Genomic DNA, 27,693 nt, shown 5'->3' on the forward strand with positions numbered 1-27,693 from the left:
CCTAGAAATGCAAACCATGTCACTGACTGCGCAGCCCATCTCGCTGGAGGTTTGAGTTCTCCCTCGGGCATGAGTGGAAGTGTTGTTCTTAGCATAGGGTAGTTTAAGTTAGTTTAAGCAGTGTGTAATACTAGGAACCGATGACCTCAGCAGTTTGGTCCCTTAAGAACACACAATCATTTGAACAACATTTTGAGCAATGCAAATGGTGCTATTGCCGCCTGAGGTTCCTGTATGAGTCATGGAAGATGCGGCGCACTGCGCACCGCCTGTTTTTACGCCAGCCTTCCAACTTGTCTGTTGCTTGAAATCGAGTCCAGCTGTTATAACATATAGAGGATTTTTTTAACTTGACTCTTGTTGAGTTGAATTAGTTTCTCCTACGCAGACATTGGAAACCTACGAACTATCATTTCTACTAAGTCAGATTCACGTAAAGGATCACTTAAATACTAATTCTTTCCCCAGTAGTACTGAAAGTACTGCTTATAACAACTGCATCCACGGTTTTCGAAGCTCCTATATTCAAACATTACTGTTTTATACTGTTTTGTGTACTTGTGGACCAGTATTGGTTTAAGAATGCTCTAATAAATTCTTGGTATATTTTATATGTGTTACTGGCTCCTGTTCCCCGTGATATTGCGTCCCCTGCTAAACGACTGGCTACAAATTAGATTTTTCTACAGGTACGATGCCCTCAAACTGACGAATGAAAGCATCAGGATATATTCTACCTTTGCTAGAAAAGTTATGAAATTTGTAAGCATTGGCATTACTGACTACTTCATTAATACGAACGACATCCTTACGTTTTTTTCATTAAGTCCACATTTCGAGTTTCTCTTTTAACACAACTTCCACATTACCTATGTTTTTACTCATATCATTTCGTTGAGGTATGTGTTCTACCTTCTTTTCTATTTCTTTCTAACGAGCCCAAATAGTATTTGTGTTACCAATACAAACAGATTCTATTTGTGATACTTTATGGCTAAGGACTGCATTTTCGTCCATTAAGTCTACGACCTGTTTGTTTTGCCTTTCATGGGTATCTTTGCAAGTTTTGTTTATTTTACATTGATAATTACTGAATTTAATGACTTCATCCATAACTGACAATACAAAAGCATGAGGTCATTTATTTTCGCTACTTAGTCATCAATCTTATGATTATCCTCTTGCTTACAGTTATCTAATTTTTGACCCCATTCTTTACTCTTAAGGTCAAATTTTTTTCACAAGCCACTATTCTAGTTTCATGAGAATCAACCCAGGTCTCTATATGTTTAAACTTACGATTAATTTTTGCTATCTCCTCATTTGTTACTTCTATTTTATCAGCAAGTAATTTTTGTCCTTTCTTTAATTATTTGAATCCTTTATTATTTCTTTTTGTCCAGATAATAACTCCATCAACATTTCAACCACAGTTTTATTTTTATCTTATGTACGCAATGTATCAGCTGATTCTGTTCCGTGGCTTGGTCTACGTGTTCTGCTTGTTGATTCATTAGCAATGATGGTGTCAGAGTCATCACCTCTGACATCACCATTCATCTTATTTAACTTACTGTTAACACACAAGTCATCTACATCAGAATCCAACTCTCTAATTTCAACATTGCTACTATCTGAAATTGTGTTTTCTTGGAAAATTTTAGTTATCAGATGATTCTGGTAAATAACTATCATCCATTTGATTTTGTACACTTTCTTCTTTACTTTTATTACTAATTTCATTTGGCATACTCTGTAATTGGCTTGCCTCTTGATTTTCATTACTCTGAGACTGCACTGCCTATTTCTAAGACTGTACTGCATTTGACTCTCCCCCACAATTATGTTGTTAATGAAATTATTACGAAACAATTTAACAATATTCGTAAAAATCCCTATGGTTGTTGATACTAGCGTCCCCTCTCTAGCTGTAAAGTGATTAGCGTACAAGATACCTTCTTCTCCAGCTCTATGCTGCTGCTTGCTGCATTGTCTTTGTCACGCTGGGAGTCTTCAGCAGCCGTAGTCGACCACAAATGCCCATCCCTGTCGTTTGCCGCTCTCTGACGCTGGACTGCAACGGGTGGAGGCGATAGATGTTGCTTCCAAGTCATTCCCCTCGCCTGCTGTACGCCGCTCTGCTAACTGCTCCCTGAATTGATGTTTCTCATAGCGATGAAATAAAATATAATTCATTTGGACTGCGCACACACTTATAACTTTACAGTTCGATTTGCGTTTTCGCGTTTTCACTTTCAACTATGCGACGCTGATTAATTAGCGGCATTTATCGATTTTGTTGCCTAAAGTTCAAAGAAACTTACTAAAGTTCAAACAGGATATTATTCAACAGTTCACACAGTGTCGCTTTTTATCTTTTTCACTGTTAATATACTATTGATACGGCTGAAAGCAAGGGGAAACTACAGCCGTAATTTTTGCCGAGAGCATGCAGCTTTACTGTATGATTGAATGATGTTGGCGTCCTCTTGGCTAAAATATTCCGGAGGTAAAATAGTCGCCCATTCGGATCTCCAGCCGGATGTACACATAAAACATCATCTGAAATTGTGCCAAACGCGTTCTCAAAAAATTATTTCGAGCAGTTAGTCCACACAGTTGTGGAAAAGTACATAACCTCTTAGCAAACAAATAATCCTGAGCTAATAACGAGCATCAAAACGCATACATGGATTAGTGAACACCGTTAATATACTATTGATATGGCTGAAAGCAAGGGGAAACTACAGCCGTAATTTTTCGCGAGGGCATGCAGCTTTACTGTATGATTAAATGATGATGGCGTCCTCTTGGCTAAAATATTCCGGAGGTAAAATAGTCCCCCATTCGGATCTCCAGGCGGGGACTACTCAGGAGGACGTCGTTATCAGGAGAAAGAAAACTGGCGTTTTACATATTGGAGCGTGGAATGTCAGATCCCTTAATCGGGCAGGTAGGTTAGAAAATTTAAAAACGGAAATGGATACCTTAAAGTTAGATATAGTGGCAATTAGTGAAGTTCAGTGGCAGGAGGAAATATACTATTAGAGTTCTGTACTGTTATAGTTCTGTGCAAGTGGTGGACTCTCCCACGGGAACAGTACATACTGTACCATCTTCTACTTGTACCTCACACTACTTTTGTACCATACACTACTTCACGTGTAGCAAGCTGCAACAAGGCGAGCTTCTAGCAAGATAAAATACTGGTGGCCGCAGCAGGAGTATCACATCTGTTTCAGAGGAAACCTCTCAGCCTGCAATATCTGGGCAATCAGAGAGGGTGAGATTATTGATAGTTGGGAGCTCCAATGTTAGGCGCGTTATGGGTCCCTTAGAGACCCAGCTGCCAAGAAGGGGAAGGAAGCCAATGTGCACTCCCTGTGCATGCCATGTGGAGTCAGTCCAGACATGGAACATGTCCTACCAGATACCATGAAGAGAGCACGGTGCAGCCAACTGCAGGTGGTGGCTCACGTCAGAACCAATGATGCGTGTCGCTTTGGATCAGAAGGGATTCTCTCTGGTTTCGAGAAGCTAACAGAAATGGTAAAGGCTGCCAGTCTTGCTTGCAATATGAAAGCTGACCATTTGCAGCATAGTCGACAGGACTGATTGCGGACCTGTGGTACAGAGACTAGTGAAGGGTCTGTGCCTCTGATTCAGACCATTTGCAACATAGTCAACAGGACCTGCTGTGGACCTGTGGCACAGAGCCGAGTCGAGGGTCTGAATCACAGGCTCATACGGTTCCGCGACCGTGTAGGCTGTAGATTCCTCGACTTGCGGCATAGCGTGGTTGGGTTTTGGGTTCCACTATACACAGGTGGCGGCTACACGCGTAGGAAGGGCTGTGTGGCGTGGATTGGGGGGTTTTTTAGGCTATAGGGTCTCGGGAAAATACAAAAAGGGCTCAGTCGCAAAGGGTGCAGGCTGAATGCAGGAAGAATGTAGATTCAGGAACCACTGGAATAACAGTTGTAAATTATGGTAGATGTGTTGGGAAAGTGCCAGAGCTCCAAGCGCTAATAGCAAGCACTAATGCTCAAATCTTTAAAGGAACTGAAAGCTGGCTAAAGCCGGAGATAAGCTCATCCGAAATTTTGCAAGGAACTTAACAGTGTTCCAAAAGAATAGGCTATACATGGTTGGCGGTAGCGCATTTGTTGCTGAAAAAAATTATGATTGGATCCTTTTACTGACCTCCCAATTCACGTAATACAATTCCTGAAAGTTTCAAATAAAACTTGAATTTGATTTAACATGTACCTAACTCACACGATTATAGTTGGTGGTGACTTCAATGTACCCTCGATATGATGACGAAAATACATTTTTAATTCCGGATGTACACATAAAACATCATCTGAAATTGTGCCAAACGCGTTCTCAAAAAATTATTTCGAGCAGTTAGTCCACACAGTTGTGCAAACGTACTTAACCTCTTAGCAAACAAATAATCCTGAGCTAATAACGAGCATCAAAACGGATACAGGGATTAGTGAACACAGGTTTGTCATAGCGAGATTGAATATTGTAACACCCAAATCTTCCAAAAATAAACGAAAAATATAACCCTTAAAAAAGCAGATAAAAATTCACTTATTGCTTTCCTGAGTGACAATCTCCAATCCTTCCAAATTGACAATTTAAGTGTAGATTAGATGTGGCTTGAATTCAAAGAAATAGCATTGGCAGCAATTGGGAGATTTATACCAAATAAATTAACAAACGACGGAGCTGATCCTCCTTCGTACACAATTCGGGTCAGAAAACTGTTGCAGAACAACGAAAAAAACATGCCAGATTTAAACAGACGCAAAATCACCAAGATTGGCGATCTTTTACAGAAGCTCGAAATTTAGCGCGGACTTCAATGTCAGATGCTTGTAATAGTCTCTGTCTCGAAACCTGGCAGAAAATCCAAAGAGAATCTGGTTGTATGTGAAGCATGCTAACGGCAAGACACAATCAATGACTTCTCTGCGCGACAGCAATGGAGATACTATCGAAGACAGTGCTGCCAAAGCAGAGTTACTAAACACTGCCTTCACAAAAAAAGACGAAGTAAATATTCCAAAATTCCAAAGTTTGTATTTCAGGTCAAAGAACGGCGAAGAATGCAAATCAGTATAATGTCCACTTACCTTTGGTGAATCATGAACTGTGATATACGAAGTTAATTCAAGTGCAGATTCTGCAACAGATGAACTCTTCGAATAAAAGTGGTGCACTTTTAATGAACCCTACGAAGTATTGTGACAACTATGTGAAACTAGACTTATGGTGTGCACTCTCAATAAAGGGGTTAACAATGTTCAGCAATTGTCACATTCGAAATGTGAAATTGTGTAAACACGAAGGCAATTAAAAAAGAAACTACCATGCAAGGACGCCTGTAAATAGTTCTTGTGCTTATGAATTCAACGAGCTTGGACACAAACTAACAACGGACATGACACCTTGTATGAATAAAGATGCTGCATAATACTGTTACTTTTGGTAACAAATATGTAATAAAATCACCTAGTGCCAAATATTTTCAAATGTTGTGAACTATGAAAGCGATTTATTAGTGATATGGTCATTCTTTCCACAGTGGAACGAGTTATGTTTTGTAGAAAACTGACACTGTTGTATGAATGTTTCATGTTCACTCTGTCACCTGACCTGAACTGTGACTTTCTTGCAGCAGCCCAGAACGTAATTAATCACGAGTCAACGAACGACAATACGTCACAACGACGCTTCAACACATGACACTGACACTCAATGATACTTTTTTCCTACTGACTATAAAGTACTATTTGTAAAACAATAGTGACCTAAAACCTGAACTGAAAATTGTAAGTTCATTAATCCATGTTATTAAATGTACCATTAAACTTGAACTATTTCGTTATAATACGAGAGACATTTCAAGAAGATACCAACTCCTTAGTCATGAAATAAGTAAATAAATTTACAATGATCATTCAAATAATGGTAGTTATTGTTATAACGAAAAAAAGATCAAAGACTTTTGACACTGCATATCTAATGAGCAGGAGGTTCAATACTCAAGCAGCAAGGAAGGAAACATTTTATTGTAGGTAAACATGTCTGTTATCAGAGACATTTTGTAAAAAAAGTCAATGTAATTCTGGGCGTCTGAGCGTTCATTCTGCATTTTAGTGGTCTGTTTTCCTTGGTACTGCGCAAAAAGAGTCAACACAACAAAAGCAAATTTTATCGAGTTGTAGATAAATGTAAAGAAATTACATACTACCCAGACGTGTCAATTAAACGAACAAACATATGCTCCAAAGTGATAACTTGTCAGTTTATCAAACAGGTGCACAGCAAGAAGTAAACATATACCATTTCAACTGTACAAGTCTCATTTAATTAGTTGCTCTTGGCTGAACTCTGGAAATGAGGTCATGTATAAGCATAACTTCCAGGATTCAGAGGGACAATCAAGTGTAAGAAATACAATATTGTGACATTCATTTTTAGTTATCCATACTGTTATAATAACATACATATGCATCCAAGCATAAATTAAAAAGGGAATATACAATTCAATGATTGTAAACAGGCAAGGCATTGATACGAAAAAACTATCTGTCAGTTGTTGAATTGTAGAAGTTTGCTGACAGAAGAAGTTCTTCCCATTAATCACTCTCATTTGTGTGGCTTCACAAAACACAAGTCGGTATGAATAACTGGCAAATCGTCTACTTTATGTTGTTCTAAATAATAACTTGGCATGTTTATCAAACGTATCTACTGTTAATGTAGCCACCTACAGATCGCTCATATATGTATTCATGCTGTGTATATTCCATTTTAGAGACGGCGTGTCAGGAAGGGTAACATACGTTATTCAGAAGGAATCATACTTATTTCAGACCGCATCTTGCTGTTTGAGCGTTGTATTCCGATTAGAACCAGCATCTTTAAACACAAAGTCCGATTCAGTTTTGCTACCACTATTAAAGGTGTAAATTTAAGTAAGAGTTTCATGGTCAATCTGCTTATAGAGAAATGGTAATTTCATCAGCACCCATGGCTTGATACACTCACCAATCAGTAAGTAGAGTGATTTCATTTTTCTTAGAGGAACTAACTTAATTCTCAGTGAGTTAATTTATGTTTTCAGATGTTCCAATGCAAATCCAATACATTGTGCTGTCCCTTCTGTGATGTGTCCTTCTGATGGCAAACCTTTAATTCCTGCACTGCTAGCTGTTGAGCAGATTCATTTAAGTGTATTATTTTCATACTTGTTCATTGTTGCACAATGCATGATACAGTACAGCTGCAATGGCAAACTAATATACCCATTTTTTACTCGGTTATCAATAAAAATGGAAAAACCTGTAACAATTGAGAGTAACAAATGCCGAAAAATGCTTGTTACTCAGAGCTAAAATAACGGTATCGATTTTAGATGGTCGATTTTCCCCAACTCTACTCAGTGTCCCTAACTCATGCTTCCCTTTCGCTTTCGTGCACTACCACAAAATCTGATTCCAGTACTGAATCAATATTGAAGTATCCTGTGATCCGCAACTCTGATCATCTTGTGACTCTTACCAAATGCTCTTAAATTAACGACTGCACTCGTACTCTTTCTATACCAACCTTCTTCTCCTGTTATTCAATTTTTATGCTTACAAGAAAAAGTAAATCATCACTGAGTGAGGTCGCTGGGACAGATCTACTGTATCCTTCATGTAGATTGACAATGGACATCAACAAAATGGAATGGTAGGCGACATCACCATCAAAGGATGGTGTGTTCACATTACATAGAATTTGAACATTATGTCACTTTCCCTACTACTGAATGGCTAAACTGAGGTTAAGAGATTGTATACATGATACAAAACATCAGAATATAGTATCATAATTACTAAATTAGCGATGACAAAAATATTAATACCTAAAGCAACTAATGGATGTTCTTTACAAAACTTGTATGGTGAGGGGTGATAATGTAATTATAGGAAAAGTGTTGTGCAAATATTTCAAAATACTCGAATTTATTTGCTAGAGACAATCCATAGGAACGAACACATCAAACAATTGCTAATAGGCAATACTTGGGAACTTTTTGCCTGATCCATTGTGTTTTTTAATTCTTTCTAAGTATCAAATAACACTAAAAATTGCTTAGTTTTTACTGTCTTTTTAATGTTACAGAAAACGTATTTAATGAAAACTGTTACATGAAATTATGTTGTTATTTGAGCCCAGAGTGAGCTTTTCGTTTTTCCAGATATTATACAACATAAATTATTTTTCGCTTTCAGATATATGGCCTATTCTCTCTAAAAAATTCATAGGAAAAACACATCATTGAACCATTGCAATGTTTCAGCAGGACAAAGCGAAATACGTAATAATGACTAACCAGACATAAAATCCACTCCTCTAATATGAGTGAACACATGAAGAACAGATTAAATTCAGATGTTAGCAGACACTGATTCCTTCCATCCATGAATATAAACGTGAAATTGATCTCCTGCTCCATTGATGGCCTGTTTGAATGCTGTCATTTGAGAAGCAATATTGATATTTCATTTCATTCAGTGAATGAATGCTGTAATTTGAAAGGCAATTTTGATTTTTCATTCCATTCAGTGAATTGACCCTTACAGCAGGAATCACCCAATTGTACCCTTGAAACCACTGAAAACAAAAATCACGTTGGCTGTATGGGAACTAGACCTTACACTCTTTTTAATACAAGGCCAATCTGTTATTTATCTATACTGCTATATAAAGGCAACTCATTGTCCAACATTGTAAGTAAAAATCACATGAAGTACTTCAGTAAATTACTTCAGACTTTTACATGATACTCTAATGAACATTTGGATGGTCTGAAGCTATATATATATATATATATATATATATATATATATATATATATATATATAAAGATTATACTTATGAGAGATCTCAGTGCTAGAATACAAAAATAATAGGCACATTCAGAGAAAATGTATGAAATGAAAATGGAATAATTCTCAAAGATTTTTCTGCATTTAAAAATTACTCAAAGATTCTTTAGAAAAAAAAATACCCAAATTTACATGGTCAACAAGAGGATATAGATCTATTACAGATTATGTAATAAAAATGAGGGATTTCCAGGAATGGTTGGAGATACCAGGATTTATCAATGAATGGAGATTGGATCAGATCACTTCTTATTGGTGCTATTAGCTGACATCTCTGCAAAATGGAGAAATACAAGTTCTTAAAGTTTACCTTCTAGAAGATTGTAGCATAAGAGATCATATCAAAAGTGGATGACAAAAGCATTAGAAAATTTTGAAACATTAGAAGACTTAGGAGAAGAATGGAAAAACTTAAAAACAGCCATATCAAACGCAGTTGACGAATTTCTGGGGAAGAAAAATAAATACAGGGAACATAGAGGACTAACGATTTGGATGCTAGAGATGGAAACAGCAATTAAAAAGAAACAAGAAGCTTTCAGGACCTAACTAATCCCAGTATTGAGAAGTATAATGAATATAAAGGGAAGAGAAATAATACGAAATATCTAGTTCGGAAAGTGCATGCAGGATCATTCTCATGCTTTATTAGCAATATAGAGCATTATTTCCATGGCAGATAAACAATCACTTGTAAAGTAATACAATCACTCAACAAGCAATAAAATGATCATAAATGTGTCGATAATACTGGAGAAAGTGAATGTATACTTTTTATAAAAATTGTGGTATGACAATGCTTTGATTCAGATGTTACTGAAGTGAAAGATTCAAAACACCTTGACGATACTGATGTGTGAGAACTGACAGAAGCTCTAAAAGCTACAAAAAATAGGAAAGCCACTTTTCAGATGCTATTAATATGGAACTGTGGAGGGTTGTTCCTACATCTAAGACATCTTCACACGTTTAATCAGTGTTAGAGAAATAAGAAGGTACCAGAAAGGGACAGTAGCCTCCTGGATTCAGTGTATAAATTACATGCCAAAATACTGAATGCAAGACCTGAAAATTTCTTGGAAAAGGTAATATCTGAAGAATAATCAGGTTTTAGTAAACGATGGTCAACTATTTACAATGTTTTTATATTGCAACAAGTTATAGAATCCTTCCTTTCGTGGATTTTGAGAAAGCATTCGATAAAGTGAATAGAGAAATGCTATGGAATATCAAGGCTGAAGGAGGTTATCCATCTCACCTCATAAATGCTAGTAAGAATCTGGAGTTATTTTAGATCATGTCACTAGACTAAACGTAATTTTATATGCAGACGACCTAACTCTGATTACAGAGAATGGAGATAGGACTCTATAAGATTCAGCAGGTAGCCTCAAATTATAACATAACATTGTCGCAGATAAAACTAATGTGATGGCATTTCGGAACAGACTATCAGTAAGATCTCGAATAGTCTTGAATAATGAAATATTGGATCAAGTAAAACATTTTAAATACCTAAGATGCAACATTGCTTACGAATATAACTATGCCATGGACCAAAGATTAACTAAATTTACTTCCTTACTTGTGAAACTAAAGCATGGATAACAAAAAGATACCAAGCAAGTAGAATACAGGCTTAAGAAATCAGACTTCTGAGAAGAGTGGAATGATGTACAAGATATGATAAAAAATGAAGATATAAGGAAAGAACTGAAGTACTGTAACAGGCAATTTGCCAATTACATGGTGTGAAGAAAAAGAAGACATTTATAAAGGAGAAATGTTGTTGGCAAAAATCTCGAATAGTTCTTATCAATTTACTTAACATTTTTACATGACACACCAGTAAATAATTGGACAGGCATAGGCTATAAATATATATGTAATATATGAAGAGGAGATATTGTTATCAGAATTTTACAAGGTGCTATAATGAACATTGATAGAGACCTAGTATATATATATATATATATATATATATATATATATATATATATATAAAGAGGGCACTTTGTTACGAAAATTCTTGGTAAGTCCTTGAACTGTTTACTTAAAATCGGACACAATTCTCTAATGAACATTCAGAAAGACTCAATTTATAGATTTTTAGCACATGTGATATATAAATATAAATGTAATATGTATAGGAAAAGCGTTATTATGAAATATCTTTTCTATTAAACTGACTGCAAGAAAGATGCTATTAGAGTATGGCATTTTAGCCATTAGATAAACTCTTGCTCCCATATATATTCTTCCTCACTAGATATATTTTTAAAAAAAATTGTACCCACACTTGTTTTGTTGTCTTCCTCACAGCTACTCTACAGAAAACAGGAAAGTTATAGTTATTACTGATTGTATTGGGATTAGAGTACTCTTACAGAATTTGAATTTGTAATAACAGTAAACTAAGCTGAAGAACAGGTGGTGAGTCAGGGCAGATGGACAGGGTGAGAGAAGGAAATGGACACAAAGAGGAGAAGGAGGAGATTGACGGAGAGAGGGGGAGAAGGAGATGGAGAGAGAGGAGGGAAGTAGATGGGAAGAGAGATGGGGAGGTGTTGCTAGGCAGAGAGAAGGAGGAGGAGGAGTTGGAGGTGATCAAAGAAAGTGGGAATGAGGAGATCGACAGAGAGAGAGTAGGGGGAGAACGAGATTAGAATGTGTATCCAATTCGCACACATATTCAGCAATTGCAAAGCATTGCCAAGTTTCCTAGTTTATTTGTAACTGCACAAACTTGTTCCTTCTATTTGCTAGGGTACAATACTGTTGTGTTTACATATTCTTACAAAGAAGTTATTAATAATGAAAAGTGGTGATCACTGTGTAAGAAGTTAGTGCTACGCTGTTTATTCATATCTCAACGGCAATGACTGCATGCAATACATGGACACAATCAGCAGAGATCAGAACATTGATGATGATGTTTGATTTTCATTTTGCGTCGCTGCTGAGATATACTGCCATCACTGAAGTAAGTCCAGCTAATCAAAATCTGCCACTTATCACAATCCTCATAGCAAATTATTCACCTTGATCATCAAAGTCCTCTTAATACCGTATGCCTTGCTACATACATAGAGCGGTTCAGAAATCTTATTAGGGGCTTCTAGAGGTTGCGGAGGGACACAGGAGATAAATTGTCGACAAGGAGCTTGTGCCCAGAAATGTACAATTTGGATATAAAATAAGTTTGAAAACAGGAATGCTCTCTAATCTCCGGCTTCACAGTACACACACAAAATGGGAAGAGGGTGCCATCGTCATTTCCTTGTGTAATTATGACATTACATACCGTTTTCGTACAACTACAACAATGTCTGTGAAAAAAAAGTGCGTTCACAAGAAGGGGGTAAACTGTGCTTTTCCACATATGCACCTCACTCTCGTCTTTGAAGTGCACGTCTTTCTTCACCTAGAAGATTAGCCAAGGACGAATACGCGAAACAATTGTCCATACCATGGGCTTCTGTAATACACACAGGACAGAGCCCATTGTCTCTGCTGAGTGCGTATTTTAAAATGGGAGATTTTTCACTCTTGTTATGGTAGTACATTTTGTGCTTTTGAGATTTCTTAAACTTTATTTCTATCATTTTGATTTGTTTTTGTGAAAAATTGCAAATTTTCCATGACGGCTTGGACATTTTTTTGCCTTTAAGTGTGCTTTCATAACCGAGGCTAGGTACCTGAAAGTCCAAATGATTTAGGTTTTACAGTAACAGTACATAGCTGATGCCTTCATTCTGTAAATAAGAACATAAACCGATAAAGCAATTTTCATTAAAAAACGTTTTATTGACTGACAAATTCAGCTCCTTCGAAGGAGAAAAATATAGTTCTGCAACATGTTATTTGTTACGTGGGAAAAAACGTAACGGTCAGGTAATAAGGCTCTATGTATTCCGTTACAAATATTGTCTGATGGGTTCGTGTGTAGGCTATGTATTTTCGCAGGCAAGTAAATGTCGATGTTCTGAAACATCCTTGCACTTCTCTGTCATTTACCATACAAAACTGAACAGGAATATCCATTATGAAATTTCGTTTGGCCATTAAAAATCTTCGTCATTGTTGATTCCTCAGTTCCGATACTGTTAAAAGAAAGGAAAAAATTCCTTGACGTCTATATTTATGTGCTGCTCCACGACTCTGCTGTCAATATCTTTATTCTTGGCTTGTGTGTAACTTCTGTGTGTTTTTTTCTTACAGTAAATGTGTTTTTTTTTCGTATCCAGGGTGTAATTACAAAGCTAATAAAATGTTTTCTTGCCTTTAAATAATATTTTTCATCAGGTTATGGGCCCAGTACACGTGTAAAGGCAAACAACACAGTTTAATTAAAACAATATTTGAAATGAGCGTATGTCTGTAAAGAAACATGACTGCTAGCAGCGATTATAAGGTCAGCATTGATAAGCTTGAAGGACCTGACGACTGGGCTAAATGGAAATGGCATATTTCTATGGTGCTACGTGCATATGGACTAGAAGATATTATTAACGGTACACGTGAACGTGTAGAGTTGCCGCAAGATGCGACAAGTGAACAAAAAGAAGCGTATGTGGAATGGCTCAAGGACGACGCAAAGGCAGCAAGTCTTATAGCAAGTGCGCTAAGTAAACCTGTTGCAGAACTCGTCTTAATGTGCAAGAATGCTAAAGAAATCTGGGACAAATTACGCGCCCGATTTGAACGTAGCAGTACTCAGCGTTTGAATATGTTGATTGAAACATTTTTCCATGTTAAACGTGATGAATCGGAAGATATTAGTGCACATGTGGCCAAACTGCAAAAGTTATTTGTGGACCTGAACGATGAATTATCAAAACATGAAGAAAATACGCTATCTGAAAGAATCTTAAATGGTCGAATTTTGTCTACACTGGGAAAAGACTACGACAATTTTAAGGATCTCTGGGATACGATACCGACAGAAAAGCAAAGCTTGAATTTATTGATTGAAAAACTCTGTACTATTGAACTGCGTGAACAAGACGTTAATGGAAGTGCAGCTTTTGTCGTTTCTAAAACAAGAAAACGGCAAACAAGTAATCAGCAAGTAAAGATGACGAAGTCACAATTAAAACAAAAGTTTCCGTGTAATAAATGCAAACAATTAGGTCACTGGGCAGCAGAGTGTCCACAGAACACTCGTGACAGCAATAAAAGAAAAGAGAAGAAGCGAGACAGTGAACACGCTGCATTTACTTCATACGCTATGGGTGTGTGTACCAGTAATCACAGTGACCCAAATAAATGGTATTGCGACAGTGGCGCTACAAATCATATCACTCGCCAACAAACAGTATTTTGTTTCGTATAGTGAATTTGATGTTCCTCAACTAATTTCATTGGGAAAACAAGATGTGAAAATGTGTGCGTACGGTCAAGGAACAGTTTACATCCAAGTCCGACGAAACAATAAATGATACAATGCTAGAATGGACAATGTTTTATACGTCCCTGATGCAAGTGCTAATCTGTTCTCTGTGAGAGCCATTGCCTGCAGAGGCTACAGTACTAATTTTAGTTATAATAATGTCTGTGTTCGAAAACAAGTCAGTGGCAATATTGTTATGACAGGTTATGTGAAAAATGGACTTTATGTGTTGAACATGCGTGTTGTTAGAAATGCAAAAATGAATCGTATGAGCTTGATGACTTCATCCGAAACATTGCAAGTGTACCATGAAAGGTTTGGTCATCAGAATAAACAACATGTGAAGAATATTTTAAAAGGAATGAACATTAATGTGGAAGATGCCAAGAGTGAATTTTGTGACGGCTGTGCGGTTGGAAAGATGCATAGGCTGCCATTCAAAACACGAACAATACGCGCTACCAGTACTGGTGAATTAATCCACGCGGATGTAAATGGACCAATGAGCACGAAATCTTTTGGAGGCAAGCATTATTATGTATGTTTCAAAGACGATTTTAGTAAATTTCGTCGAATTTTCTTTTTAAGACACAAAAGTGAAGTGTGTACTGTGCTTAAGCAGTTTTTAAATGAAGCACGAACTAATGGACATGTTGTCAAACAATTTAGATGTGATTGTGGCAAAGAATTTAACAATAAGAATGTCAGTGAACTGCTTGCAGACAGGGGAATAGAGCTACTGATTCCTCCTCCTTACACCCCTGGATAAAATGGTGTGGCTGAACGGGAAAATAGGACCATTGTTGAAGCTGCCCGGTCAATGCTAAATCCGAGTAAATTACCTAAAGGGTTGTGGGCAGAGGCATGTAACACAGCAGTCTACCTAATAAATCGTACTGGAAAATCTTCAGTTGAAAATAAAACCCCTTATGAACTATGGTTTAATCGACCAGTAGGACGACTTGATCATCTCAGAATTTTTGGTACAGGCTGCTATGTTCACATTAACAAACAATTCCGTTCCAAGTTTGATGATAAGGCAGTGTTTGGACGACTTGTTGGATATGTTAATGACAAAGATGGGTTCAGAGTTTGGATTCCATCTAAAAGAAAAGTGGTGTTGAGTCACGATGTAAAATTTAAGCCAGAAATTGTTTGTGATTTACATAGTGATCATGTTGAATTTGAAGTCCCTCGGGAAGAATTTAATGATCCGAATTAATCTAAAGATGACCAATGTAAATCTCCTAGGCTGTACACTTCTGGAGGAAGCCAAACTCAAGAAAAAATTGGCACTCTCGATTCTAGAGAAAGTCAAGAGTCGAGTGAATCTGAAGAAAATAAAGAATTAACAGAATTTCTAAAAGCAGAAGCTGCTGAATCTTCTAATGAAGAGAAACAGAAGAATAAAAGACAACGAAGAAAACCAACCTGGATGGAAAGTGGTGAATTTTGTATGGCAACAAAAGTTGATGCACTTGGATACAAAGATCCAAACTGTTTTTCAGAAATATTGCAGTCAAACGAGAAGGAAGAATGGATGCAAGCTATTAGTGAAGAACTTCAATCACTTAAGGAAAACAATACCTGGGTGCTGGTTGACCGTCCGAAGAATGCCAAAGTATTGCAAAACCGCTGGGTTCTACGGCGAAAGGTCGCAGTCAATGGAGGTACTCGCTTTAAAGCCAGATTGGTTGCAAAAGGCTGTATTCAGAAAGCAGGAATTGATTATGACGACGCCTTTAGCCCTGTGGCACGTTATGACACCATACGAACTCTGTTGGCTGTAGCTGCTTCAAAGAAAATGCTGCTAGAACAATTAGATGTAAAGACAGCTTTTTTGAATGGAATACTTGAAGATGAAGTATATATGGAACAACCAGAAGGTTTCGAAGATGGTACAGGCCGAGTATGTTTCTTAAAAAAAGGTCTTTATGGGTTGAAGCAAGCGCCACGTTGCTGGAACAAACGTTTTGTTGAGTTGATGAAGAAAGCTGGTTTTTCAAACAATGATGCAGACCCATGCCTATTTTATCGTAGACAAAATGGAAATAGCCTTTATGTGGCAATCTACGTTGATGATGGCCTGATTGTCGGCAGTAACAAGAAAGAAATTGCTGTTTTTATGGATGTTTTACAACATGAATTCGAAACAACAACTGGAATTCTTGCAAAGTACTCAGGTGGTGCAGTGTCATGGACAAGTCAGTTGCAGAAAGTAGTGGCCACATCCACAACCGAGGCGGAAATAATTGCAGCTAGTGAAGGAGCAAAAGAGTTAGTTTGGTTACGTCGTCTGCTATCAGAATTAGTGGAAATGTCAGGGCAGCCTCCAGTTCTTTACATTGACAATGCTAGTGCATTGAAGTTGGCAAAAAATCCAGAATATCATCGACGTTCTAAACATATAGAGGTCCGACATTTCTATGTTCGTGAAAGATATCTGAACGGTGAGATTTTCTTGGAACACATTGATGGACACAATCAGTTGGCAGATATTTTGACGAAACCTCTTGAACGAGTTCGATTTAATTTTCTATGTTCAGAAATTGGCATGCAAGAGACAAAGCAATAATTTCATGATTTTTTTCTTTTGGAGGAAGTGTTAAAAGAAAAGAAAAAATTCCTTGACATCTATATTTATGTGCTGCTCCACGACTCTGCTGTCAATATCTTTATTCTTGGCTTGTGTGTAACTTCTGTGTGTTTTTTTCTTACAGTAAATGTGTTTTGTTTTTTTTTCGTATCCAGGATGTAATTACAAAGCTAATAAAATGTTTTCTTGCCTTTAAATAATATTTTTCATCAGATACTATACTCCGATGTTTTGTACCACGGGTAGTAATCCAAAACCGTTCGAGTTGACGTGACGTGGCGTCCACTATGAATTCCCTCTGTGGTTAATGTGACGGTTTGCATGATTCGGCCTTTATTAAATCTGTATTTACTAATTCTCCTGTAGCATCCCTAGAACACTTTAATAGGAATTATGAAACGCTTTTCATGTACAAGTAATATTCTGCGCCTTGTAAGAAAACTAATTTTCATTTGTTTCGTTGTAACTGATAATTTCTGAAGCTGCCTTAAAGGCCCGTCCACACGCAACGGTCTATCTGCGCAAATGTCTGCGCACATCACATCTGCGCAGACAGCTCGTTGCGTGTGGACAGAAGTTTTGCACCAACCTGAGTTATGTGCAAACCTGGAAGTCGGAGATGAAGGTTTGAGCGAAACCTCTCAAATCTGTGGGCTCAAACCACATCTGCGCAGACAAGTTGGAGCGTGTGGACAGGAGATCGCCCCAAATCTGGCGCGAAACAGCTGTTTGCTCAGTCTAGTGTTTGTATTTGTGCGCACAGGGCATTAAAATGGCTGATACTCGTCAGTGTTCTCGAGAGTTTGTAAGTGAAGTCATTGAAATATATAGATACCACCCATGTTTGTGGAAGATTAAAAGTAAAGAATACAGTGACCGAGACAAAAAGACAGCAGCATCCAATGCTCTAATTGCAAAATTGCGGGCAGTTGACGCCTGGGCAAACAGAGAAACAGTAATAAAAAAAAATCTTTGCGAACTGTTTACCGAAAAGAGTTATCCAAAGTTCAGAGTAGATCAAGTATACCAGCCAACGTTATGGTATTTTGATCTGCTTGGCTTTCTTAGTGATCAAGAAACGCCAAGACCAAGCAGGAGTACAATTGAAGATGAAATTGGAGTGTCAATGTGCGAGGAAATGAACTCTACGTAATGTAAAACAATATATTTCACATACGTTTATCAATAGTTTATTCAAAAGAATATATTTGTGTGCAAACATAATAGAAAATTAACTGCTGTTATAAAAAGAAACATGAATATACTTATCCATGTTTTAGGTTCGCTCTGCAACTCTGGCAGTAAATTTACGTGAGAAAACTGCTTTCGCTTTAGCAGCCACTGTCTACACCATTTTGACCGCTTTCTCTGTTTCCTGCGGTTGGTCTGAATGTTTCTTGCAACACAAATTGCGAACACAGACCACAACAGAACTTCCTCCATTTCTATACTTCAAAATAACTGAATTAAATTTTTGACGTTTACCGGGAGCGTAGTCGCTTGCCACTGATATTTCTTTTCTACACCGACAGATGGCGGGCGAGTAGTAGATTGGGGTTTGTGTCGTGTGAACACACCACATTTGCAGCGATTTTTTGCATGTACAGACATCTACGCAGACAGATCGTTGCGTGTGGACCGGGCTTAAAATCGAAATTTGATAAATTACAAAATTTATAAAACGAAGAAGCAATCAACTATCTAGAACTACTAATCACCTTCATATCTGAAACGAGAACGAATTATTGTTGCAATAAGTCCTGTAACGCTACTGTCTAATGGTCTTCTTATGTGGTGAACACCATCATTAAAAAGCCCGGTCCACACGCAACGATCTGTCTGCGCAGACATCGGCGCAGATGTCTGTACATGCAAAAGATCGCTGCAAATGTGGTGTGGTCACACGACACAAACCCCAATCTACTACTCGCCCGCCATCTGTCGGTGTAGAAAAGAAATATCAGTGGCAAGTGACTACACTCCCCGAAAACGTCAAAATTTAATTCAGTTATTTTGAAAAATAGAAATGGAGGAAGTTTTGTTGTGGTCTGTGTTCGCAACTTGTGTTGCAAAAAACATTCAGACCAACTGCAGGAAACAGAGAAAGCGGTCAAAATGGTGCAGACAGTGGCTGCTAAAGCGAAAGCAGTTTTGTCACGTAAATTTACTGCTAGAGTAGCAGAGCGAACCTGTTTTGTTTTACATAACCTCGTGTTCCATTTCCTCGCACATTGGCACTCCAATTTCATCTTCAATTGTACTCCTGCTTGGTCTTGGCGTTTCTTGATCACTAAGAAAGCCAAGTAGATCAAAATACCATAACGTTGGCTGGTATACTTTATCTAGTCCTACACCAGATCTTCTAGATTTCTGAACTTTGGATAACTCTTTTCGGTAAACAGTTCGCTGACAGACTACTTTACTTGACTTGCCTTCATGAACTCATCCGTCAGGAAAGCGTAAATAGCTTCACATGTGTTGGGTATTATTACACTCAATGCTTGTTTCGATATTGCAGATGAAAATTCCAAATCATTGTAGCTCCTTCCTGTTGCTAGGAATCTTAATGTTACTGCCAGGCGTTCATGAGGAGAAATTGCCCTTCTCATACAAGAATTTTTCTCATAATATGAGGGGTTACATGCTTTAAGAGATAATTATAAGTTTCGACATCCATCGGCAAATAATTTCGCCAGTTTGCAACGAAATTATTTTTTTATTACCGTTTCTCTGTTTGCCGAGGCGCCAACTGCCCACAATTTTTCAATTAGAGCATTGTATGCTGCTGTCTTTTTGTCTCGGTCTCTATATTCTTTACTTTTAATCTTCCACAAACATGGGTGGTTTCTGTATATTTCGAAGAATTCACTTACAAACTCTCGAGAACACTGACGAGTATCAGCCATTTTAATGCCCCGTGCACACAAATACAAACACTAGACTGAGCTAACAGCTGTTTCGCGCCAGATTTGGGGCGATCTCCTGTCCACACGCTCCAACTTGTCTGCACAGATGTCGTTTGAACCGACAGATTTGAGAGGTTTCGCTCAAACCTTCAACTCCAACTTCGAGGTTTGCACACACATCAGATTGGTGCAAATCTTCTGTCCACACGCAACGATCTGTCTGCGCAGATGTGATGTGCGCAGACATTTGCGCAGACAAGATCGTTGCGTGTGGACGGGCCTTTACGCTGGCAAGTATAGGAGGTGTTCTTTCTCGAAATCAGAGATCACTGTTTGGAAGCAGCCGCACGTGTGGAAAGAAATACTTTGGAAATCAGGATGTTTTGTAAATAGAGAATTAAAGCAGGAAAAATGGGAGCCGGTGAAAAGCTAAGTAAGGCAGCACAGCTACTACGATCTCTCCCGCGGGTGACACTAGCAAATATTCGCAATAATCCAGGATCGCGTAAGAAGGTAAAACACTTTATATTGATATCCAGATAATGCACAACAATATTTTATATATGGTAGTGTCACGAACTATTATAAACTTCGGAAGTATTACAGCGTTCACAGATAAATCGAAATAAGTTTTGTTAGGAGAAATGTAGTGTGACAGTGCCAACTCCCCCTTAGCCCTCCCCCCTTGACATAATTCTTGGCTGTGGTGACAGTCGCCCGTAGCGCTCCCCGATCGCTGGATTAGATTGAAAGGTGATAAATTGGTTGTGAATTGGCGAAGGCGACGAATGTACATGAAAAATAAAGGTTTATGTGACCCCTTTTTGTAACCTAGACTAATTTCTATGTTTGCAAATCATTTTTTACGCGTGTTCTTTTTAAAAAATAAAACTGTAAGGTAAATTCCGAAAACCAGTATTAAACAAACAAATCCCTGACGAATATTTTTGTACATATTAGGCACATACATCGCACGTAAACTGCGAAAAATTTAACGAGCATCCACTGAATAACTTCCACCATGCTTAGTTACATCCATACAGCAAAACTTATCACATAATTGTGCATTGGCAACTTGAACGAATAATATGCTTGATTTGTATCAAAATAGTGTAAAAGTCAATTTACAGATCTAGCCTGCTTACATTTGTTATATGTTTAGATGATGCATGTTTCCAAAAGTGTCAAATAAGAAGTGAGCAAAAGTTACTATTTGAAAAATGCATTAGGCCTACTATGTTTGTTTTACAGTATAAGTTATCAGGTACATACGGTGTGTTATCAAAAGAACATTGTACAATAGAGACCAGCCGAATGTGGCAGTGACAGTAGGAAGACGCTGACATATTTGGGAGGATGGGATTAGTTCTGTTTGACCATCCTGATTTAGGTTTGCCATGGTTTTCATAAACCATTTCAGGCAAATGCTGGAGTGGTTCATTCACTAAGACCACAGTTCACCACATGCCCTTCCTCATAGAAACGTACTTGTATATTCTATGCGTGTGTATATTGTGAGGTATTGATTTTCATCATATTATGATGGCAAATTCTTTATCACGTTGAAATGCTTCCTGGATTGATACATAGTTTAAGCAATTTTCGTGGGTATGCACGGCCAAAAATTTTTGCGTTTTTGTACCATATTCACTGATGTATGTTAATGTTTTACACATGATTAACATACTTTTCATACAGTGCTGAATTAATTGTATACCCTCCTGGAAATGGTTATGGATCTTAGTGAAATTCAGTTCTATTGTTTATAATACAAATTCCGTAAAATTTAATTTTTTTCATAGAGACTATTATGATATTTCGCAGTCAGATACGTTGTATCGATAACAGAACATTCTAGGCCTATCTGGCTAAATTTCTGTATTTAAGACTTGTGATATATGATGAGTAATAAATGGCCCTATCAATCAAGTAATCTTTCTGGAGAACAATATATCACCTCGGTTCTTCCATTGAGCCTTATTAAATGTATTCAGTAGGTACTTGTGAATAATCAGTCACAGTTTAATCATTCTCTTCAACTTTGTTAGGATCTTGTATTTTATCTGACTGCCTGGCCTCCTGTTTCCCTAATTCCATACATTTTTAGGTCTGTTATTGGCATTATTTTGTCATGGTGTACATAGTTCAGTATTGGAAATACGGAAGCGTCCGATCCCGCCCGTCTGCTTTGACCCATGACGTCACAAATATGGCGGAAATGACCATAAACCACGATTGCAGTGTGGCGCATATAAAGGCGTTACGTACACATTATGAGGACGAAAATACATCGAAAAACAAACACACACACTTTCCACAAAAAGCCTAATGACACTAACAGGACAAGCGCGGGAAATGGGGTGTTTTTGGGTGGGGGAAAACTAAATATAAACAAATTTAGACACCCACCTCCCATACAAAACCACACAAAACGACGAAAAAAAAACCGACATCACAAAACTTCCCAAATACCACTAAACACAATATCATCTGGAATCGGACACTTCCCTTGACATATATTGCTCAACAGCAGCACCCGATCCCATAAATTAGGATCAAACACTTCCCTTGGCCTATATAGCTCAAAAACATCTCCCGATATCAATAGCAACATACATAGCCACACATTGGGATCGAACACTTCCCTTGACCTGCACACTTAATTTTATCCATCATATCCATTCCTGAACAAAAACAAGAACCAATTAATTTTATTAAAATTACCACATGACGTACAGCGAACAACACTAAATTAACCTTCACACAAAATCGTTTACTCACTGAAACGAATTCCACTACAAATACAGCCGACAATCGGAACAATTCTGGATAATGAGCAAAAGCAAACTGAGCCCATTACACCACACAAACGAAAACCCTGAACATACCACCAGACAGCACGCGCCGTCATGACGTCACACACGACAACACCCTTACGTCACGGGTCAAAGCCGACGCATGGGATCGGACGCTTCTGTCGACCCGCAGTATTGGTATCTGGACGTTTTACTACCTTCCCTTAACATGTTGCAATCATTTTTGTATGATGTACAAATAATATCAGAACTCGACTAGTTCTGCCAATTGTGTGTAGGTCCCCACTTCTCTTTTCTGTTTACAAGATATTTTAAATACCTTATTATCAATCTACTTCACTTGCCATATTACCTTTGAAATTGACTGGCAGATGTGTACAGTGTGCTGATTCGGGACTCAAACATGGAACATAGCCTTTTGTGGGTAATGCTGTACCGATTGAGCTATTCAAGCATGACTTGAACCCTTACACTGTTACTGAGACATTTCTTGGTGATATTGTTTCTTCTAGGAATGCTAGTCTCACTGTGTAAGCAAGTAGAGCTTCTGTGAAGTTTGGAAAGTAGGAGTAAGATAATGGTTGGTTGCTTGATTTGGCAGGGGAGACCAAACAACAAGGTCATCGGTTCCATCAGATTTCCTTTCTAAGGAACTATCCTGGCATTTGCCTGAAGCGATTTAGGTAAATAGTGGAAAACCTAAATCAGGATGGCTGGACACGGGCTTGAATCATCATCCTCCTGAATGCAAGTCCAGAGTGCTAACCACTGCACCACTCGTTCAGTGAGAAGTGTAGAATTTAAGTTGTGACGGTTGTTGTGACTCAGACCTGGATTCATCAGTCTGTATGAGTATTTCCTTTGGAAGGCAAGGTATAATGTTTGATTCCCAGTTCATAACAGAGTTTGAACCTGCTGGGAAGTGTCAAGCCAGACACATCACACTACAGATTGAGTCATACTAGACATATTTTCTTTATTTTAATGCAGACTGGTATGACAGTCATTTATTCTTATAATAAGACTGAAAAGTGCACACACAAGTATTTCAGTCAAGTGATTGTACAATGAATTAATTAATTTAACATCAGTTACATAGTATTGACACTGAAGTAAATATTATGTTCTGCTCATACAGTCTTTGCTTTTTGGCACCTTGTCAGAGAATTTCACCATCACCTATTATTTACTCGGGTTGACAGAAGCGTCCGATCCCACGCGTCGGCTTTGACCCGTGACGTAAGGATGTTGTCGTGTGTGGCGTCATGACGGCGCGGAGTTTGGTTTGAGTGTGGCTGTCTCCAGTTCTGTTTTATCTTATTTTATTTACTTTTCTGATCTGTTCGTTCTATCTCGTGAGATTTTTTTAAAATTTAAAAACACTTATTACTTATTTTAATTATCTGTTTCCTCCAATTTCTGTTTTAGTTTATTATATTTATCTTTCTGATCTGTTCGTTCTATCCCGTGAGATTTATTTTTTTTAAAAAGACAAAAAACACTAATCAGCTACTGAAGCATCTTTATCTTCTATGGGTTGCAGGGGTTACGACCCCTGGGGAGGTGGGTGGGTATTCATGCATGGCTGTCTTCACTTACACGTTGTAGCTACGCAAGGCGTCTAAATTTGTTTATATTTAGTTTGCCCCTCACCCAAAACACCCCATTTCCCGCGCTTGTCCCGTTAGTGTCATTAGGCTTCTTGTGGAAAGTGTATGTGTTTGTTTTTGTTCCCGCCATATTTGTGACGTCATGGGTCAAAGCAGACGGGTGGGATCGGATGCTTCCTTATTTCCATTTACTCTGGATGACTGTAGTCTTTACCTAGTTATTTTATGTCTGGTTTTCACACCATACAGTTTGTATGAGTTGTACGTCTCTGTTAACAGTATATTACTTGATAATGACCTGTGGTGAAAAATAAATCATAATAGCCTAAGAGGTACATCTTATTGTGTAGACTCCTTACCATGGTACACGTTAGCTTCACTTATTCTGTACTTATTTTGAATACTGTTACTGACAGAGACATAAACATAAAACATTAGGTTTGTTTGGAGGGGTAAATGTCACTGCTAGTGTGTTTTACGTTTTCAGACTAAGAGAGGCAGGGCACAACATGGAGGAGATAAACATGGAGCTGGAAACAAAGGCTCTGGTCAGAGACAGAATTTTATGCGACTGGGCTATGAAACTGGTAACAATCCTTTTTACCTGCGATTTGGCTATGAGCCTTATTACAAGGGGCATCAGTAAGTATAGATGAAGTAAAAAAACTGTAATATGGCACATAATTTTCTGCACACTTTTGAGCAATTTAAATTGTCTTGAGTGCACCAGAGTTACAGTTAGTTTTAATTTGGATTCCACTTGTAGCTGATGTGTCACATTGATTAATTTGCTCATGCTGTAGTGTGCATTTTGTGACTGATTTATGGTTTGTTGCAATCATTTATATAACGTAAAACATAAACGTTAGGGGATAAAGAAGAATATTTGATAAGTTATTGGCTTTGACCAGTGGCATAGGAAATGTGACGACAAACGATGTAAACAACATGGTGGCTATAACATAAGTGGCAATTTTTTCAAACAGGCTAAGATACAGGTCACTCCATCATCACAACCAGCTTTTTTACTTTCACATTCATTGGCATCGCCAACTCAACCAAACTGTCACCTTTCACTATAACAAAGATATTGGGCTAATCTACAGATCAGTCTGTCCACAACTAGGTTCTTTTCCTTTCACGATCATTACCTTCACCAGCTAACAATGAAACAGTGAACGTTTGTACCAAAATGTGACATCATTACGCCACTAGTCAAAGCTGTTGACAGAATATTCAAAAGTCTATCTCCTAAGTGTACTGTTTTATAGAATATCGATCCATAAAAATTTGAGTCATATTGAACATCTGTCCACAGAAGTCCTAAGGGCAAGTGAACAAACTTATTTGGATACAGACAGGCTATGACCTCATTGAAACAACTGTCCTGCAGTCACCTGAAATTGACATTGATTTTTTTAACTGTTTGGATCTGAGCCTTTGTTTCATTTGATGAAATGTCATTGCAACCCATCATGATTTTATAAGATTCTGTTAACTTCTCATGTTTGCAAGTGTGTTTTTGTAGTTCATTTTTTATCAATAATTACTCCAGGTCCTGTTATCCAATGGCACTGAAAATTTCTGTGCATGTAAGAAATAGATGAGCAAGGAATATAATTTTTTTAAATTTATTTTGTGAATAATGTATTAACTTAATTTTGTTTCCATTTTTATTACAAATTATTTGCAAGAAGGCACCAGTGTCTTTCTATGCCCTACAAAAATGTAAAAATCTCTTCCCTTTTGACCTGGAAAAGCAGCTTGTATAAATACTGATTCTTAAGATTGTTGACTACAGTGATGTTATCCTGAAAGTTGTTTGCTAGGAAAGTTCACGACACCTGGAACTGGTAATGACTCTTTACTCATACACTCCTGGAAATTGAAATAAGAACACCGTGAAATCATTGTCCCAGGAAGGGGAAACTTTATTGACACATTCCTGGCGTCAGATACATCACATGATCACACTGACAGAACCACAGGCACATAGACACAGGCAACAGAGCATGCACAATGTCGGCACTAGTACAGTGTATATCCACCTTTCGCAGCAATGCAGGCTGCTATTCTCCCATGGAGACGATCGTAGAGATGCTGGATGTAGTCCTGTGGAACGGCTTGCCATGCCATTTCCACCTGGCGCCTCAGTTGGACCAGCGTTCGTGCTGGACGTGCAGACCACGTGAGACGACGCTTCATCCAGTCCCAAACATGCTCAATGGGGGACAGATCCGGAGATCTTGCTGGCCAGGGTAGTTGACTTACACCTTCTAGAGCACGTTGGGTGGCACGGGATACATGCGGACGTGCATTGTCCTGTTGGAACAGCAAGTTCCCTTGCCGGTCTAGGAATGGTAGAACGATGGGTTCGATGACGGTTTGGATGTACCGTGCACTATTCAGTGTCCCCTCGACGATCACCAGTGGTGTACGGCCAGTGTAGGAGATCGCTCCCCACACCATGATGCCGGGTGTTGGCCCTGTGTGCCTCGGTCGTATGCAGTCCTGATTGTGGCGCTCACCTGCACGGCGCCAAACACGCATACGACCATCATTGGCACCAAGGCAGAAGCGACTCTCATCGCTGAAGACGACACGTCTCCATTCGTCCCTCCATTCACGCCTGTCGCGACACCACTGGAGGCGGGCTGCACGATGTTGGGGCGTGAGCGGAAGACGGCCTAACGGTGTGCGGGACCGTAGCCCAGCTTCATGGAGACGGTTGCGAATGGTCCTCGCCGATACCCCAGGAGCAACAGTGTCCCTAATTTGCTGGGAAGTGGCGGTGCGGTCCCCTACGGCACTGCGTAGGATCCTACGGTCTTGGCGTGCATCCGTGCGTCGCTGCGGTCCGGTCCCAGGTCGACGGGCACGTGCACCTTCCGCCGACCACTGGCGACAACATCGATGTACTGTGGAGACCTCACGCCCCACGTGTTGAGCAATTCGGCGGTACGTCCACCGGGCCTCCCGCATGCCCACTATACGCCCTCGCTCAAAGTCCGTCAACTGCACATACGGTTCACGTCCACGCTGTCGCGGCATGCTACCAGTGTTAAAGACTGCGATGGAGCTCCGTATGCCACGGCAAACTGGCTGACACTGACGGCGGCGGTGCACAAATGCTGCGCAGCTAGCCCCATTCGACGGCCAACACCGCGGTTCCTGGTGTGTCCGCTGTGCCGTGCGTGTGATCATTGCTTGTACAGCCCTCTCGCAGTGTCCGGAGCAAGTATGGTGGGTCTGACACACCGGTGTCAATGTGTTCTTTTTTCCATTTCCAGGAGTGTATTTCACTAGCTTAACATGCAGCTATCTTGGATATGTGCAGACAAATGCAGAGATTTCCATACCCTATCTCCTTAACTGCCTTATTAGTGTACACTCTCTCTCTCTCTCTCTCTCTCTCT

At 38.7% G+C, this 27,693-nt stretch overlaps 1 protein-coding gene across 1 annotated transcript in view; it reads left to right on the forward strand.

The window, feature by feature from the left end:
• Positions 1 to 20,165: 20,165 nt before the first annotated feature.
• The window catches only part of LOC126484436 (39S ribosomal protein L15, mitochondrial), a 60,793-nt gene continuing 53,265 nt past the window's right edge, over positions 20,166 to 27,693 (forward strand). Inside the window, exons 1-2 of the mRNA XM_050107953.1 lie at positions 20,166 to 20,364; positions 24,765 to 24,919. Of these exons, the coding sequence (XP_049963910.1) occupies positions 20,263 to 20,364; positions 24,765 to 24,919 (257 nt within the window). The 5' untranslated portion in view covers positions 20,166 to 20,262. The remainder of the gene's footprint in view (positions 20,365 to 24,764; positions 24,920 to 27,693) is intronic.

This window comes from Schistocerca serialis, chromosome 6 (genome assembly GCF_023864345.2).
Source record: "Schistocerca serialis cubense isolate TAMUIC-IGC-003099 chromosome 6, iqSchSeri2.2, whole genome shotgun sequence".
NCBI lineage: Eukaryota > Metazoa > Arthropoda > Insecta > Orthoptera > Acrididae > Schistocerca > Schistocerca serialis.